At 45.4% G+C, this 12,336-nt stretch overlaps 1 protein-coding gene across 4 annotated transcripts in view; it reads right to left on the bottom strand.

Annotated features, from left to right (window-relative positions):
• Positions 1-818, bottom strand: part of LOC106560332 (pre-B-cell leukemia transcription factor 1) — a 106,371-nt gene extending 105,553 nt beyond the window's left edge. The window contains exon 1 of one of the 4 annotated variants that reach the window (XM_014123140.2): positions 156-818. In XM_014123140.2, coding sequence (XP_013978615.1) covers positions 156-340 — 185 coding nt within the window. In that variant the 5' untranslated portion in view covers positions 341-818. The remainder of the gene's footprint in view (positions 1-155) is intronic. The other 3 variants (XM_014123142.2, XM_014123141.2, XM_014123143.2) reach the window with 3 other exon arrangements.
• Positions 819-12,336: the final 11,518 nt, after the last annotated feature.

Raw genomic sequence — 12,336 nt, 5'->3', positions numbered from 1 at the left:
TTCTTCTCCATTTCATCAATATAATATTTTTCACTAGAAATCTGACTGACTTGAAATGTCTTATTATCCATCGTAATTTAATGCATACAGTAGTTTGCCACACATTCCTTGTCCATGTTGACAAGGTAGGCTACTGCGCACATCTGGCACCTTACCTGGCTTGAGCTTCGTCCAGACTCTGATCTGTGATGGTCATTATTTGCTGTAAAATGTCTCCAATGTCCTGTTTTCTCCCATCGCCTTCCGTTCCTCCCGTGCCTTCCATGTGTTGCGACAGGCCGGGGTGCCCTGCCATCCCTACTCCCGCATGAGAGTGCATCAACCGCGGCTGCTCGTCCATTTCTTCCGATCTATTTATAAGCTCTCACCTCCGTGTCAATCTCGCAAAAGAGAATCCTTGACCAAATTCCGACCTTCCCACCCGGGTTCGGGGTTCCACGTTCTGGTTCGCACTCTCGCGCTCCGGAGTTCTCCAACACACAGAGTCAGAGGGGAAGCCCTCTTTCTCGCTTTCTCTGCTCTTCCAGCTGGTCTGAAGTGAATCTGAAATCTGATCTGAAATGCTGCCTTGTGCAGATCAGACTGCGTGTAAAAGATAAGCAGACTTCAACTACAACTATGAATCTGGACGCTTCTTCCTTTCATGTGTCAGAGCCTGTGTCTTCCCGAAACACAATCCCGTTTTCTCCGAGAGACAGCGCCGTATCTTAGGTGAGTTATGGAAAGCTGAATTGCAGGCTATTTCGATTTATTCCATCCGCTTGCTTTTGTTGCATACAGTACGGAACGGCAGTCACTGGAAGGCAGCACATAGCGAGAGTATAAAAGTCAGACTCCGCCTACGCGACATGATTGGGAATAGAGACCATTTAGCCCCACCTTGAGGTGCCTCTCGTGAAACGTCAATCATAGCGCTGTGTGAAGGAGGCATAAAGGAGCAAAGCTAGGAGATGTGGCCAGCTGTAAGCAGTGGGACAGTTCAGAGTGGCAACCCTGTGATGGATAGAACCTGAACTACAAATAAATAATAGTGGGTTGACACAAGAGGTCTGCGGTAGTTTCCCCTCTGACCACACAAGCATCAACACTTTCTCTCCACACCAGTCCATTTAATCCTCTGCCTGTTGCCAAGAAGCAGACTTATCCCAGTGCAGTAGCCTACACTAATCAAAACAATCCACCATCTCCTTCATTTAAGGAAAATTATTCTACTGAACACAAATATAAATGCAACATGCAACAATTTCAAATATTTTACTGAGAGTTCATATAAGGAAATCAGTAAATTGAAATAAATTCATAAGGCCCTAAGCTATGGATTTCATATGACTGGGAATACAGATATGCATCTGTTGGTTACAGATACCTTAAAAAAAAGTTAGGAGTGTGGATCAGAAAACCAGTCAGTATCTGGAGTGACCACCATTTGCCACATGCAGCGTGACACATCTCCTTCACATAGAGTTAATCAAGCTGTTGATTGTGGCGTGTGGAATGTTGTCCCACTCCTCTTCAATGGCTGTGAGAAGTTGCTGGATATTGGCGGGAACTGGAACACGCTGTCGTACACGTCAATCCAGAGTATCCCAAACATGCTCAATGAGTGACATGTCTGTTGAGTATGCAGGCTCTTGAAGAACTTGGACATTTTCAGCTTCCAGGAATTGTGTACAGATCCTTATGACATGGGGCCGTACATTATCATGCTGAAACATGAGGTGATGGCGGCAGATGAATGGCACGACAATGGGCCTCAGGATCTCATCACAGTATCTCTGTGCATTCAAATTGCAATTGATAAAATACAATTGTGTTCATTGTCCGTAGAGAAATAAGCTTTTTGTGCGATGGAATATTTCTGGGATCTTTTATTTCAGCTCATTGAACATAGGTACAACACTTTACATGTTGTGTTTATATTTTTGTTCAGTGTAGATAGATAAGGTACTTATTTAAAAATGTATGCCAGAGAAGAATAATCCACTTACTAAAGTAGAATGATCCCACTGAATTACATTAGAGGCAAAAATTGTATAACAACATTATTACAATAATAGGCTATTCATATTTAGTTTGATACAATGTAAAATTTGATTTAGAACAGCCTATAACCATGCTTATTTCAGTGCATATTTACACTTGAATTGTGGTGCATTGAGAATGCACACTGCCCTCACATTGTTTATGTTATTTCAGGTAGGTAGGCCTAGATGTTGTTTGTATGTTGGAGGGCTGCGCATGACTGGGTTTGGCTGGGTGCTCCTAATGTAAGCCGGTGACCCATGGTGCGCAGCCAAGCAGTAAGGCCCATGTGTGTCTGGCCAGGCTGAAAAGTGCCCTTCAGGCCCAGGCAGCACAGCACACGGCTGTGTGCCAAACGGCACCCTATTTCCTTTATAGGGCACGACTTTTAACCGGAGCCCTATGGGGAACAGTTTGCCGTTTGGGACACAGCCCAAATCACAGCCCTCAGTCAATAGTACCACTGTTCTTGTTGCTTTAGTGGGCATACACAGCTAGGAGAGGGGAGGGAGCAGCCAGGTCACTCCAGATCCAAGGCGATATTCGATGTTTGCCCAGGTTCACAGAACATCGGAAGATACCTTCAAAACCATCCACTAGGACCAACGGTGAGTGCTATTACCATCAAGAAGGCTTACGGCTTTCTAGGGTGTTGTGGATGGAGATGGTGGATGGGCTTAACCCTGCCAGCTCCAATGGCTGTATGTTCAATCCCAGTGCTAGGCACTCGTTTTTTATGTCTTTTTTTAACCCTATCCTAAACCTTAACCTTTACCTTAACCATTTTGGAATTAATGCCTAAACATAACTGTCGAAATGTGATGTGTCTGCAAATCAATTTATAACATTTTTGACATGCGTTTTTCTGGATTTTTTTGTTGTTATTCTGTCTCTCACTGTTCAAATAAACCTACCATTAAAATTATAGACTGATCATTTCTTTGTCAGTGGGCAAACGTACAAAATCAGCAGGGGATCAAATACTTTTTTCCCTCACTGTAGGTGAAAATTGTCTGGAGTAGCAATGCACTTACATTTTTTATCAAATCATATATGTTCCCTAAAACCCAACAGTGTTCTAAGATGAATGTGCTGTATCATATATCTTTTTTTATATAATCAGGCCAAGTGTTATATTTTTATAACAAGAACAACATAAAAAAATATACACATGAGCTGGGCCTATTGGAATACAGCTGTTTAGCATATTGAGTTTGAGCTGTACTGACAGTGACATGTCAGACTCTTTCTCCCACAGTCCCTGGTGAAGCCAGCAAGCTGCAGAGCTGGGTCCTAGCTCTTTCTGTCCACACACACACGCGCACACACACACACACACACACACACATGCACGCACACACACACACACACACACACACACACACACACACACACACACACACACACACACACACACACACACACACACACACACACACACACACACACACACACACACACACACACACACACACACACACACACACACACACACACACACACACACACACACACATACACACACATACACACACACACGCACGCACACACACACACATACACATACACCTACACTGAAAATACCTGAGGGGTCTGTGTTTCAGCACCAGACATTTACACTGAGTAACATCTGCTGAGCTCTCTTATCAGCCAAGACATTTAGCTATCTAAACATGTGCTGATGCTATTTTATGTTATTAAATTCTATTCATGGCCACCAAACACATAAACCAACAAGAAATTACTATTGAATCAAATGAATGATTTAAAGTGTGTTATATGGATTACCTATTGATCCGCCATATAGGTAAAACCGTAGTCTTGAAAGACCACATGATCGTACATGCTGCACAAACCAACTGAAATACAATAGAAAATGCTAATAACCCAATTAGCTACATTATTTGCAGTAGTGATCAGTTGTACAATATAAATTGCCATGGCAATGCATTTGTTAATTTCATATGAGACAATATTGCCCTGGCTAATACGGTACTCTGTAATATAATTCCAGTTCTTAAAAGTAATGACAGCAGCAGCCTCTAATAGTCCTGTCAAATATCACACCATGGTGGGGGCAGAGCAGCAGGCCTAGCCCCTCACAACTCCTTTTAGAATCATAAAACATAGATCATCAGATGGGAACTGTTGATCTGAGGACCTTCTCTCTAAGGATAGAATATTTCACTAAAGTGAAGAGGGGCTTTTGCTTTGCTTCTTATCAAGCGAAGCCAGTTCAGACAGGAAACCAGAGTGTTTGCATCAGCTGATAGCAATAGCTGATATTGCACCAATTAGATTCATCACCCTACATTAATACTGCAGTGGGCTGTCAGGGTCACACAGAGTGTTTCTTGGTAGTCTTAAACAAAACTTTGAAACAAAAGTATACACCTCATACACATGGTTATAGGCTTAAAAATACTAATATACATGTACCTGTACCATATCGGATATATAGAGTTGAAATATATAATATTTTGTGTTTGCATTGCAATGTTGCATTTTATATACACTGAGTATAGAAAACATTATGAACACCTACTTATTCCATGACAGACTGACCAGGTGAATCCAGGTGAAAGCTTTGATCCCCTATTGATGCCACTTGTCAAATCCACGTCAATCATTGTAGATGAAGGGGAGGAGACAGGTTAAAGAAGGATTTTTCAGCCTTGAGACAATTGAGGCATGGATTGTGTGTGTGCCATTCAAAGGATTAATGGGTAAGACAAAAGATTGAAGTACCTTTGAACGGGGTATGGTAGTACAGTAGGTGCCAGGTGCACCGGTTTGTGTCAAGAATGGCAAAGCTGCTGGGTTTTTCACTCTCAACAGTTTCACGTGTGTATCAAAAATGGTCAACCACCCAAAGGACATCCAGCCAACTTGACACAACTGTGGGAAGCATTGGAGTCATTATGGGCCAGCATCCCTTTGGAATGTTTTTGACACCTTGTAGAGTCCATGCCCCAATGAATTGAGGCTGTTCTGAGGGCAAAAAGGGGTGGGGGTTCAACTCAATATTAGGAGTCGTTCTTAATGTTTTGTACACTCAGTGTACATCACATAAGACTGAAATATAACAAAAACGTTTGACATAAAATCACCGGATTTTCAGCGGGTTTTTGAAATAATGTTTACTAAATATGAAAAAATGAAAAATATGAATAACATTCCACCCATGAGGCTAGATGACAATTTGTTCATTTGACTGCAGGAAATGGCTGTAGTACCATTGCGGTCTATTTAGATGACCAGTTCTGCACACACACACATCCACTGATGGCCGCACAAGCTATGCGCTTGTGTTTCTTTGTGACATGTCTGTTTCCTGTTTTCTTACCACCCACGCCAGTCTCCACCTCTCTGGGCTCTGATTTTGTTTCAGTCAGGGGGATTGGTACAGCAATACCGCACTCACTGCCTGTAGTATATCATGGTCATTATTTAGCTATGTAAGTTATTTTTGTGTGTACATTCTTAGTTTTTGTTTTTTCTTGTTGAGTGTCATGTAGAATACTGTAAGATTAAAAAAAGGGAAAGGATTGAGATCTCACCCAAAGTATGTAAGAAACATCTAATCAGGCAGCGTGAAAGAACAGCCACTCTACAGTTCTTCATATTAATTGGTCCTTTTAATGACATGGGATGGGAGAGAGAGAGAGAGTCCATGTGACAGTGTGAGCGTGGGAATGAGGCCTCAGCTGTTCATTGCTTCTATGTTTACTGAGACGACTGACTTAATGCTGCTGACTCTCAAAGTCATATTCTGTCTGACTTGTGACTTTTCTTCTCTGGAATTGTGTTCAGCAAAACATAATATGATATTATGACATACCACTGCTCTGATTTCTAATGACTGCACAGTACTTTTACACTGTAAAGCATAAATATATCCATTTCAACAACACTAATATTAAAATGAATATTGCAGTATAGACACAGTGGTACAGTAGGCTACATTTCAGATACTGTCCCTATTTCTCAAAACAATAGATGGCATGAGATGAACACATTGATGTCTGCCCTTCCCTAACCCTCCCCTGAGGCAGTAACAGATATATATTGGTACATGATACATTCTTTTACAAGACTGAGACGGGGCTGAGCGTATCAATCCATCAGCCAATAAAGATAGTAATTCATCCATCAATTTTAACAAGAAATAGGAACAGTGTCATCTCCAGTCAGTATGAGGGAGACAGATCTATATCCCTGCAGCTACTGGAACTGTGTTGAACATAGAACTATAGCTATTGGACTAATCCCGGAACACAGAACCAAATCTAACAGTCTGTCACCAGAGACTAACAGAACCAAATCTAACAGTCTGTCACCAGAGACTAACAGAACCAAATCTAACAGTCTGTCACTAGAGACTAATAGAACCAAATCTAACAGTCTGTCACCAGAGACTAACAGAACCAAATCTAACAGTCTGTCACCAGAGACTAATAGAACCAAATCTAACAGTCTGTCACTAGAGACTAATAGAACCAAATCTAACAGTCTGTCACCAGAGACTAACAGAACCAAATCTAACAGTCTGTCACCAGAGACTAACAGAACCAAATCTAACAGTCTGTCACCAGAGACTAATAGAACCAAATCTAACAGTCTGTCACTAGAGACTAATAGAACCAAATCTAACAGTCTGTCACCAGAGACTAATAGAACCAAATCTAACAGTCTGTCACCAGAGACTAACAAAGTCTAACAGTCTGTGATGTAATAGTTTCTGTACAGTAATTGCTGTTGATAACACCAAGAAGACCCACCATTCCACTAGCGTTGCATACTGTCAGGAGTCTTGACACATACAGCACATCAGTCACATCAATCACATAGTGGAGCAGAAAAACAAAGCAAGCAGGGGACTCCCTTTGAGGACGTTAAGTCATGTGGGGTCTACTTTGTGGGGAAGGCTGCTGGGGTGTGAACTGTGAATGAGAATGAAGCGAGAAATGATAAAACCTGGAGCGAAGTGGGAGAACGAGAGAGAGTGAGAGAGAACGAGGGGGTACATTGGGGAAGGGAGGTCTGAAAGGGGAGACACGACAGAAGCTGGTATTAGAGCAGAGTGGGAAAACGAAAGAGAGAGAGAACTGGAGTGTGGAGTACATTGGGGAAGGGAGGTCTGAAAGGGGAGACACGACAGAAGCTGGTATTAGAGCAGAGTGGGAAAACGAAAGAGAGAGAGAACTGGAGTGTGGAGTACATTGGGGAAGGGAGGTCTGAAAGGGGAGACACGACAGAAGCTGGTATTAGAGCAGAGTGGGAAAACGAAAGAGAGAGAGAACTGGAGTGTGGAGTACATTGGGGAAGGGAGGTCTGAAAGGATCGATACATCACTGTGCTTGGACAGGGGCCCCAGAACACGACAGGCCTCATTGCTCAACCAGCTCAACCACTGTCACAGGTAGTGTATCACAGGCATCTCACATGTACCTTTCACAGCTTAGAGACGTTGATTACATACAGTCTGCGTCCCAAATGGCACCCTATACACTGAGTGTACAAAACATTAAGGACACCTTCTCTTTCCATGACATAGACTGACCAGCTAAATACAGGTGAAAGCTATGATCCCTTATTGGTGTCACTGGTTAAATCCACTTCAATCAGTGTAGATGAAGGGGAGGAGACACATTAAAGAAGGATTTTTAAGCCTTGAGACAATTGAGGCATGGATTGTGTGTGTGCCATTCAGGGAGTTAATGGGTAAGACAAAATATTGAAGTGCCTTTGAACGGGTACCATTAGATACATGTTATATACAATTAGAAACCAGTTGTATACCATTAGAAACCAGTTATATACCATTTAAACAGGTAGAGTCTTTGATTTATTGTCACGCCCTGACCTGAGAGAGACGGTTTATTTCTCTATTTTATTAGGTCAGGGGGTGATGTGGGGTGGGCATTCTATGTATTTTATTTCATTCTATGTATTTTATTTTATGTTTTGGCCAGGTATGGTTTCCAATCAGAGGCAGCTGTCTATCGTTGTCTCTGATTGGGAACCATACTTAGGCAGCCCTTTTTCCCTCGAGTTGTGGGATCTTATTTTTGTACTGCTCAGTATAGCCTGCAAGACGTGACGGTCATTTACCATTGTTTATTATTTTGTTTAAGTGTTCTGAGTAAAAATAAATATCAAGATGAACACTTACCACGCTGCACCTTGGTCTACTCCTTTGGACAACAGTTACAGAAGATCCCACCACCAACGGACCAAACAGCGTGGTCAGGAGGACTGGACTTGGGAGGAGATCGTGGACTGGAAGGGACCCTGGAGGCAGGCTGGGGAGTATCGCCGTCCGCAAGAGGAGATAGAGGCAGCGAAAGCGGAACGGCGATACTATGAGGAACAAGCACGGCAACAACGGAAGCCCGAGAGGCATCCCCCCCAAATACATTTTGTGGGGGCACACGGGGAGATTGGCGAAGTCGGGGTTGAAACCTGAGCCAACTCCCCGTGCTTACCGTGGGGAGCGAGTGACCGAGCAAGCACCGAGTTATGCGGGGATACGCACTGTGTCGTCAGTGCGCAGCTACAGCCCGGTGCTTTTGGTGCAAGCTTCCCACAGTTGCCGTGCTAGAGTTGGCAGTCAGCCAGGAAGAAGTGTGCCGGCTCAGCGTTCCTGGTCTCCAGTGCGTCTCTTCGGCCCAGGTTATCCTGCGCCAGCTCTATGCACGGTACCCCCCGTTCACCAGCACAAACCAGTTCGTCCTGTGCCAGCGCTCCGCCCTTGCTGGGCTAAAATAAACATTCAGCCAGGACGGGGTGTGCCAGCCCTAAGCTCCAGACCTCCAGTGCACCTCCACGGCCCAGTATACCCTGTGCCTGCTCTGCTCTGCGCACCCAGTCTCCTGTGAGTCTCCAAGGTCTGGTGAGACCGGTTCCAGCTCCACGTAGGAAGCCTCCAGTGATGATCTATGGTCCGAAGCCTCCAGTGATGATCCATGGCACGAAGCCTCCAGTGATGATTCATGGCCCGGAGCCTGTAGGGATGATCCATGGCACGAAGCCTCCTGTGATAATCCATGGACCGGAGCCTGTAGGGATAATCCATGGCAAGAAGCCTGTAGGGATGATCCATGGCCTGGAGCCTGTAGAGATGATCCATGGCACGAAGCCTCCAGTGATAATCCATGGCCCGGAGCCTCCAGTGATGATCCATGGCACAAAGCCTCCAGTGATAATCTATGGCCCAGAGCCTCCAGTGATGATCCATGGCACAAAGCCTCCAGGGATGATCCATGGTGCGGAACCTGTAGCGGCGATCCATGGCGCGGAGCCTGCAGCGACGGTCTGCAGCCCGGAGTCTCCAGCGACGGTCTGCAGCCCGGAGTCTTCAGCGTCGGTCTGCAGCCCGGAGCCTCCAGCGACGCTCTGCAGCCCGGAGCCTCCAGCGACGGTCTGCAGCCCGGAGTCTTCAGCGACGGTCTGCAGCCCGGAGTCTTCAGCGGCGGTCTGCAGCCCGAAGTCTTCAGCGGCGGTCTGCAGCCCGGAGCCTCCAGCGACGCTCTGCAGCCCGGAGTCTCCAGCGACGGTCTGCAGCCCGGAGTCTTCAGCGGCGGTCTGCAGCCCGAGCCTCTTCAGCGACGCTCTGCAGCCCGGAGCCTTCAGCGACGGTCTGCAGCCCGGAGTCTTCAGCGGCGGTCTGCAGCCCGGAGTCTCCAGCGACGGTCTGCAGCCCGAAGTCTTCAGCGGCGGTCTGCAGCCCGGAGCCTCCAGCGACGCTCTGCAGCCCGGAGTCTCCAGCGACGGTCTGCAGCCCGGAGTCTTCAGCGACGGTCTGCAGCCCGGAGTCTTCAGCGGCGGTCTGCAGCCCGAAGTCTTCAGCGGCGGTCTGCAGCCCGGAGCCTCCAGCGACGCTCTGCAGCCCGGAGTCTCCAGCGACGGTCTGCAGCCCGGAGTCTTCAGCGGCGGTCTACAGCCCGGAGCCTCCAGCGACGATCTGCAGCCCGGCATTTCAGAACCTCCAGCAATGATCCACGGTCTGGATCCTCCGGCGACACAGAAGAAGCGGGGGGATCAGCGGGCGGAGTGGGGGCTATGCCCCGAACCAGAGCCGCCGCCAAGTATAGATGCCCACCCGACCCTCCCCTATAGGTTCAGGTTTGCGGCCGGGAGTCCGCACCTTTGGGGGGGGTACTGTCACGCCCTGACCTGAGAGAGACGGTTTATTTCTCTATTTTATTAGGTCAGGGTGTGATATGGGGTGGGCATTCTATGTATTTTATTTCATTCTATGTATTTTATTTTATGTTTTGGCCAGGTATGGTTTCCAATCAGAGGCAGCTGTCTATCGTTGTCTCTGATTGGGAACCATACTTAGGCAGCCCTTTTTCCCTCCTTGAGTTGTCGGATCTTATTTTTGTACTGCTCGGTAAGCCTGCAAGACGTGACGGTCGTTTACCATTGTTTATTATTTTGTTTAAGTGTTCTGAGTAAAAATAAATATTGAGATGAACACTTACCACGCTGCACCTTGGTCTACTCCTTTGGACAACCGTTGCATTTATTTGATTTAGCAGTTCACGTCTGAGGGTGTTGGTTCAAGCTGCCTGTCACATACGTCATGACGGTGTTCATTTGCGGTGTTGATTGTGTTTCCTTGGTCTGGCCCCAATTGCATAAAGGTTTTTGTACAAAATGTGTGTGACATAGCATCCATGCACCTAGCTCCCATCAACACATAGCATTCATGTTGCTGTTAGACACAAAGTATTATTTGTTCAGTATAGTAGCTACTATTTTTCTCTGAGCTAAGCATTAGAAAGTAATGTACACTTTATGGATACATCACTGTAGAAAGACCCTTAATAAAATGCCATGTTGAGCTGAGCTCTATTCGATGCACAGATTAACACAGCTAAATGATCAAACGAAACGTGAAGACAGTGAAGTGCAAATAGGCACCTACACAAAAACAAGATCCCACAAAACACAGTGGGGAAATGGCTGCCTAAATATGATCCCCAATCAGAGACAACGCTAAACAGCTGCCTTTGATTGGGAACCATACCAAGCACACCAACATAGAAATAAACAACATAGAACACCCCCAGTCACGCCCTGACCTACTATACCATAGATAACCAAGGGCTCTCTATGGTCAGGGCGTGACAGAGGCAACAGAACAGTACAGAACAGTACAGCTGACTGTTGCCTTTGCGATCCATTGACCCTGAGTGGCGGCAGGCAGAAAATTGAGAAATGCTGGTTTTAATGCCTAGCCAATATATACGGCATCTACTGTACATTGGAGATGGGTCCGGGCAATCAACCACCAATCCATTAGACAGAGATGTTTTTCAAAGATTGACACGTTATTGTGCCGTTGCCTGCACTGGCTCAAGTTCAAGATTAACCTTTTAGAGACGTCTGATTGTTGCTAAAAGGTTAAACAACACATTAACATGCATTCATATATTAAATTATGGTTCCATTTACTATATGAGAGGAAAAACAACAACATAAAAAAGGCTTTTAAAATTATGAAGGCAATAGATGAAGTGGGTGACCAGTGGAGGCGTTGGCTCTATGGGGGAATGTATGAAGAAGGAGCAGGATGTTAGATGGTTTTTGAATGGGCGGACTGGGTGCTGTTTTGGCAGCATGAGGACCGTTGCATTTAAGATGACTTTTTCAACACAAGGTATAGCTAAGTTCACATCACAATGAAAACAGAGTGAAACACTCAACCTGTTGGAAAATATGTTTCCTTTCACGTGTTTTAAAAATATGCACGTTGATAGATTTTGGGACGTTGGCATGTAACATAGGTGTACTGTACATGCACAGTATGTTCATAAAGCCACTGTATTGGAAAAGGGCTCTGATCACAATGTAATAAAAAACATGGAGAATATCATGTTTTCTGGGGTTATTTCATACATACAGATCACCCAGACACACAGAGTGAGTGTGTTATTGACAGGGAGAGACCTCTGATTGAGTGTAGGCCCTGTGTATCTCTGAGTGAAATACTGCCTCTACCTTGACTGTGTCCCAACTCCAAAATGGTACCCTATTCTCTATGTAGTGATCTACTTTTGATCAAGGGCACTGGTCAAAAGTAGTGCACTATATAGGGAATAGGGTGCCATTTGAGACTCAGGCCTTGTTTGAGCAGATAACCAATTAGCCCATCTGAGCGTTACAGGATAGCCACAGTGGCAGGGCCTGCTCCACTCCCATCTCCTCCATTTAGGTAATTGGAAAAGCCATCCCACTTAAAACCTTAGTAAGGGAGAGAGAGAAGAGCAAGCAATCCCATCATGCACGTCTTCGCCTTGACCA

Source organism: Salmo salar, chromosome ssa10, assembly GCF_905237065.1.
Source record: "Salmo salar chromosome ssa10, Ssal_v3.1, whole genome shotgun sequence".
NCBI lineage: Eukaryota > Metazoa > Chordata > Actinopteri > Salmoniformes > Salmonidae > Salmo > Salmo salar.
This window is presented reverse-complemented; position numbering and strand designations above follow the sequence as displayed.